At 35.0% G+C, this 7110-nt stretch overlaps 1 protein-coding gene across 1 annotated transcript in view; it reads left to right on the top strand.

Moving 5' to 3' along the window:
* The first annotated feature begins 3169 nt into the window (after positions 1 to 3169).
* LOC103477818 (mucin-5AC) overlaps positions 3170 to 7110 on the top strand; it is a 7637-nt gene continuing 3696 nt past the window's right edge. Inside the window, exons 1-3 of the mRNA XM_008431123.2 lie at positions 3170 to 3304; positions 4923 to 4992; positions 6708 to 6929. Of these exons, the coding sequence (XP_008429345.1) occupies positions 3287 to 3304; positions 4923 to 4992; positions 6708 to 6929 (310 nt within the window). The 5' untranslated portion in view covers positions 3170 to 3286. The remainder of the gene's footprint in view (positions 3305 to 4922; positions 4993 to 6707; positions 6930 to 7110) is intronic.

Here is a 7110-nt window from a genome sequence, read left to right as displayed (position 1 = left end):
TGGATGGATGGATGGATGGATGGATGGATGGATGGATGGATGGATGGATGGATGGATGGATGGATGGATGGATGGATGGATGGAGCATAACTATTCTATATTGACAGGAAACAATAAAACCACAACATACTTTCATAACTGAAATGGGAAAGGAGGGTAAACAACATCAAATCAGAGATAATGACAATTCTCTGTGTCAGTCATTTTGATATGATAACTCTGTACTAGTTATAGAATAACTAAACAGTGCTAATTAGTCTATATATAATCAAGTAAGTTATGTTGCTAACTTCTGGAAGTGAATTGATATTTTAGAAGTGTACGAGCAAAATGTTGTTAGTTGTTAGAGTATCAATAAGCAGAGAGTCAGTGCAGTAATTTGTGGACTGGTGTAATCCTACCAAACTTTGTTCTTCCACTCAACTTTTCATGAAATACATCACTCTGTGAACAATTAGTTTCTTTATCAGAGATTTTTTGTACTTTATCCAACATATGAAGAGCGCCAATGACCATATGTTGGTCAGCTGTTAAGTTAGCAATCTTTGTTATGATTACACGTTGCATTTGCACTTTTTGATCTTGTATAATTAAGTTGTCTTAGAAATGTGGTGTTTTACTAGCTGTAAGCCTTAGCTATCTTAGTTAGCATAAAGAAATGGTCAAAATATATGATGCTCTCGACAATAAACCCATTATTTACCAGAGAAAACTGTCACTTTTCAGTGGAAATTCTGAAGTAATCTTTCAACAACATTTAATTGTGTGAAGAAACACCTGTATCTATGATATACAATATTCTACAGCTCAGACTAAGCCTCAGACTTTTTTTGTTTATCATTCATTATTTGTTTATACAACACATTTACTAGATACATTTTTATATTTAATTATTTTCCTGTAGAAATATAAGTAGGGTCATTTATGTATGTTTGTTCAGTCTAAAGTACGGTGCCACAGAGCTCATTCTCTGTAAATAAAACAGGAAATGTTTTTTTCCATCTTTGACAATGCAGGTCTGCTGCTAAAAGCTTGGCATTGAGGTGAAATGTGAGTCAACTGGCCATCTATGCATGGTAATTGTTGGAGATGAAGAATAGGTGTATAATTTTAAGTCTTATTCAATTTAGGTATTCATTCAGAGACAAAGAAAAGCACTCATCTCAAATTGTGGGTCATGTCCTCATGCATACTCAGTCACACAAACTGAACATATAGGCAACACGCAAACAGCAAAGCTCCTTTTGTGGTTTTGAAAGCAGACAATAATGGGTTTTAATCGGCTTATCGCAGACACTATGAATGTGAGTGAACTGCTTCTGTCTTTTGACAGAATAATCTCAGACAAACTGTATCTATGCAAATCGCATATCAAATTAAAGTTGGCAATCTAACTGGATCCCTCCAAAATGTTATGCTACTCCAACATATTTGTCAATATGTTGTTAAAACACTTAAAGGATTAATTTAAAACTAAATCTGCTAAATAATAAATAATTTTGGGATTAACTGTTACACTATATGAAATGTTCCCTCTATTTATTTACTTTAAGACTAATTCTATGGATATATTTAACACAGCTTGCAGTTTGTACTTAAAAGATGAAAGGCTTGTGTAACACAAGCCTTAAGTGATTGTTAGTGCTAGTGTTTGTTAGTATGAACTAAAGTCATTAACATTATTATATGTCATAAATAATAACATAAATAATTCCAGTGGCAAAAGGTTGTTTTGTTATAAAACAACCTTATACCTTATATGCTTCCAATAAAATTATTGGAAGCATAATTTATTATGCTTTTATTATGCTTCCAAAAGCATAATAATTTTATGCTTTTGGAAATTTTATTCCAAAAGCATAAAATCTGAATTTTAGTAAAAGGAAATGACTCAAAACTTTTAAGAGTGTAATTTTGAGTAAGTATGTAATTATGACTTGTAGAAAGATGGAAGTGAAAAATAACACCAGTGAACTTCACAGACACGATTTGTGTGTTTATGTTTGAATTTCATCTTAAGGTTAAGGCTCAAATATGCATCCAGTCAATTTAAAAGTGATTGACAGAAATTGTGTTTGGGTATGTTATATCTCTTGTGAAAGAAATAGTGTTCTGTCGATTTTCATTATTTTTTTCTTATTAGTATTGTCTTCCTTTAAATTAGAAATAATGTAAAGTAAGATACATAAGAAGGGGACAGGATCAAAAGCATTTGTACTTCTGCCTACCTCCTTTTCAAACAAATGTAAATATGTATCGCGTGGTGTTTGAATGTTAATGTGAATATGTTCGAATTAAATAAAACCAATAAACAAAACTAAATTTTGATGCAAATGATAAAAGCATCAAAGTGCCACAAAAGCTTGAAAAACTATAATAAAAATTCTGACAGGGTTCAAATTTCACATTAAATAAACAATCCACAAACCCCTTGATGTTTTTATGGGACAGTTTCCCTATCATGAAGTGCAAAGTTTTGATGAAAGGTGGAAACAGTTCTGTCATCTGGAGTGGAGAAGCTCTTTTAGTGTTGTGCCCAAGAATTCTATGTTCTTTAGGCCACAAAGAGGTATTTGTTGTGCGGAGGTGCTTTATGGTTTGCAGAGAAAGAGGGGATCTGATTTCACATTGTGTTCAGCAGAAACCAGAAGACTCCCTATACAATCACACTGCAGGGCTCTGAAATCTCATCTTTACTCTTATGCACCTTTCGAAGGCCTTATTCACAGATTTCTTTCTTTTTTTAAATAAAACTTTAATTGCTAGGTAGTCGACTCTAGAGTACACTTATGATAGGAACCTAACACTTCAAACAACTGTAATGCTATCTTCTTTTCTGGGGATTATGCTCACAAAATTTTTTGACATTTTGAGAAGAGATGGAATTAAATTTTTGCTTTGTAAAGAATTTATTTGTTGCCTTTTCTCTGACTTTTAGTGCCTAAAAGAGGCATCTAAAGTCATCCCCAAGCTTGACCACATTTGGGGCTTAATCAGAACTACAATCAGACATTAAAGAGTTTTCATCTACAGCTCTGGGTGCTTTGGAAATCCCCACCTTCTCCCCCCAGAAAGTGTTTACCTGCACTCATTACCACATCATTTTAAGACCCACCCCTCAGTCTCCTCCTCCAACATGGTGCAGGTGAGAGTTTCCACTTGTTATGCTGCGGTGGAGTCAGGAGGAAGCAAACTGGGGGAGGAGGAGGTAACAGAGAGCAACAAAGAAAGGGAACTCCAGAGAGAGAACAAGCTTACTTACTTCAGCCAAAGTTGAGATAAAGGCATGCAGAGTGCATCACAGGTAAGTGGATTTTATTCATTTGTTTTCGGCTAGCCAAGGCTCCGAAGTCGAGGAAAAAACGAAAACAGTAAAGTGCAGGTTGGGAAAAACAAGATCATGTAACCGGAAAATTAATTATTTGGAGTTCAGATGTTGTCTTCTACATTTTTTTTTTCAAGTAAACATTTTAGTAATAATAGGTTTCTTATGTGTAAACATATCAGTGCTTTTGTCTTTCATATCAAACATTCTTTATTTTTAAGATATCCCAAACTATGATCTGCCTTCAAAAATGTATGTCGTCTTTCCTTTAAAACAATTACAATCTTTAAAATGATGTAATTTCTAGGATTCTGATAGCCAACATGTCCAAATGTCAGAATTGGATGTTGTACATTTTACCTTGAACTCAACCACCCCTAGCTTTGAGGCTGCTTCGCTAAAAAATGAAACTAGTGTTTCTCAAACCTCTGTAACATTCTCAGCAGGTTACACAAGAGTCTTCTTTAAAATTTAATATAAACTCCAACTTTTATTGGAAAATGGCCACTTTCGCAACAGTTTAAAAAAAAGTCAAGGTTGAATTCTCCTTACAAATACAACATTTTGGGATTCCTTGTTGTCCCATTGTTGTCCGATTGTTCAGCTGAAGTGACCGATGTTGTCATCAGTTTCCAGGGTGTAGCACCCACAGGAGCTCAAGCTGGGATCCAGGGAAGAAAGGAACAAAACAAGTCATGCCATGATAGCAGCACTCCCAATGGGACTGATCAGGGAACAAACACATTTTAATTGTGCTCAGTGATAAATTGCCGCAAACCAAGACACTTGAGATGTAATTGTGTGACCCAATGCTGAATTAATTTTTGCAGAAGTTACTTCATAGAGGGAGCAGGTTGATATTTTACAGCACTTAAAGCATTCACTGCATTTTGAGTTTGTATTGTGTTTTTAGGAGGAGTGGGGGCCTCGCAGATATTTCTCTATGGACTTCATTTTTAATTAATCTTTAAAAAGACATCAGTGAGTCTTTTTTTTTTCTTCTACTAAATCTTTATTTAGTAGAATCACAAAAGACATTGAGACAAAGGTGACAAGGTGACAAGGTGATCTGGCCAAAAAAAAGAGAGCAGTACACATCACTGTGGATGATGTAGACAGACGGCAATAACTAAAACAAACTTTAAAAATATTTTTAAAAAGTAACAATTTCAGATTTAAAAGTAGAAGTTTCTTGCTGTGTGACCGGCTCCACCAAACAATTATGAGCTCACTTTTCCTCAGAACAGTGAGAGGATTGTAAAATGAGAAGATCTCACATCAAAAGAACTGGGCAGGTGGGTTACAATGAATGAGCATGGCTGTTATTCAGAAACCTATTATCATTGGTAAACAGTCTAAATTGAAATCGCATCACTGTCTGTCACACAGACTTTTGTCTGTTCATTACAGCTTAGTTTATTTTGCTGCCAGACGGGCATCGTTTGTCATGAAGTTTGTTGACTTTCAATGCAGAACAAACAAATTACTTTGGTTTTATTATGGAAGTTCAGTTTTATATATTACATGCTACATCTGAATTTCCTCTCTGTGGGACAATAAAGGTTATTTCTATTCTATTTTATTTTTGTTTTTCTAGGTTGGTCACAGAGCTACCTCCGTTTCTTCCAGTAGCATAATGGCTTCAGTCGCTTTTAAAAAGGACACAGGTATGGGTAAATTTCTGTGAGTTTAAAACTCCTGTTGAGATTTATAAACATGGTAATCCTTGTGGTTCAAATCACTTGCTAATTTCTAAATCCTGAAAAGTATAGGGTAAGCACAGAACAGGGTCAAACAAATTGAATTCTTATTTTAAAGACAGAAAAAGACAAACAGAAAAACAGAAAAAGGTATTAAAATAATTTAGAGAATTATATTGTGGATTATGAGTAAGAAAAAAAGCTGCGCACCAAATCCTAAAAATGTATCCTGTCCATTTCTCTGAACTTGACTGTCAGTGTTTTTCGAGCCCATGCAGTGTCACTTCTTCTGACATCTTATCTGACCATTCTATTTCTTTTAAGCATTTCCTTAGATTTTCCATGTAGTAATCTTTGCTTCAACAATCTTTTTCTTCAGTGATGAAGCTTTAATCGCTGAGTTCACATGAAGGCCCTGGCAGTTGACTTCATTCGCAAATGTCTTTGTGGAAAAGCTGCACCTGATGCATCCAGGTGTTTTGAAAACTTTACAAGAGTGATTCTTTGCTCTTTGACAGCCCTTCATAATTGTCTTCTGACCCCTAGTGTGAAGTAAAAAAAATACCTGGAAAATTAAATGCTCACTCTGAATTTGACTCTGAATCCATCTGACATTTTAAAATAGATTCTGTTTGTTAAAATGTTAAAAGAAAATGTCATGAACAGAAACCCCAAAGTGCAAATAAAAAAAATTGCTTTTTCATGTGGATGAAAAGTTATATGAATAACTGTGTTAACATTTAGAACTTTGTTATGTTATTAAAGTCTCTATTTGGCAAATAGATGGCAAACACATTAAACAGTGTTATCAAATTAGCAGTCAGGCAAAAGTACATCTAATCTTACTGGTTTGTTTGTTCTGTAGTTTTAGATGACATACAATCATAGAAAAAACATAAAATTTTAACATCATGGAGATATAAACAAGTAACTCTTTCCAAGTTATTACTGCATTATTTATTAAATTATTATTAATTATTAAAGCCATTCCTGCAGGCAGCATAAATGTGAGCACAAAAGTTAAATGCAAGTAAAAAAAAGATATTTTACAAAATACTACATGTGAAATTCAAAGTAAAAGTCAGACAAGTCAAATTAAATTGATTTACACTTAATGTCAGCATCTCTGCTGATGTTAAACTCTGATGAAGGGGAAGACTTTATAACAGTAGCTCTTGCCTAGACAGAGTTTGCTAGCTGGAAAAAGACATTCTATTATCATTTTAGTTAACTTTCAAATAAGTAAAAAGCAATCATTTTTTTCTCCTGACATTTTTTCATCCAATTAGCATAATGCTAATTGGATAACACAATGGCTCCAAATTCAAGCCACTTTTTGAATTTGGAGATTAAAATAATAAATTAGATTTAATCGTTAATCATTCGATGGACTCTGATGTACATTCTTGCAAGAGCTGTTTTTAAATCACCTTTACCAGCAGTTTCCTTAATAAGATGAGGTCATACAATACAGTACCTTTGGAGGTAATTACTGAACCCTTGCAAACAGTCAGTATAAAGTTCTAAAACCACAATGAATAACGTCCTGCAAAATGCACTATACTTTTATTGCAAAGCCCTGCTGGCTGGGCTGTTCGATCTTCCAAGACATATATTTGTAACTCAAACCTGGGTGGTAAACTTTATATCTGGTATCTTTCCCATAATGTCTGTTTGTGCAGGTATTGTATGCCTCCTCATATCAGGACTTCTGCTGCCTTCAGTATTTGTGTCTGGGCAAGCAACAATGACGACTGCCTCCACCATGAATACCACCACCTCTGCAGCAAACCTCACCATGATCATGGAGACAGCAGCCTCAACCACCAACCAGACTGCTAATATGACTAGTAGCAGTTCAGCAGCTACCCCTACTCAGAGCACCATGTCCACCACTTATGGAGGTACTGTAATGTCTACTGCCATCCAGTCTCTCACAACTAACTCAGATTCAGTATCCCAAAACACCCTCTCTACACCAACCACCTCTGGAGGCCCAACATCAGTAAGCACCCACTCTGCCTCAAGCACCTCTGGAGGTTCCTCATCATCCAGTACCCACTCTCCTTCAACCACCTCTGGAGG

The sequence above is a fragment of the Poecilia reticulata genome, linkage group LG16 (assembly GCF_000633615.1).
Source record: "Poecilia reticulata strain Guanapo linkage group LG16, Guppy_female_1.0+MT, whole genome shotgun sequence".
Taxonomy (NCBI): Eukaryota; Metazoa; Chordata; class Actinopteri; order Cyprinodontiformes; family Poeciliidae; genus Poecilia; species Poecilia reticulata.
The sequence above is the reverse complement of the archived record's forward strand: the minus strand, read 5'-3'. Positions and strand labels throughout refer to the sequence as shown.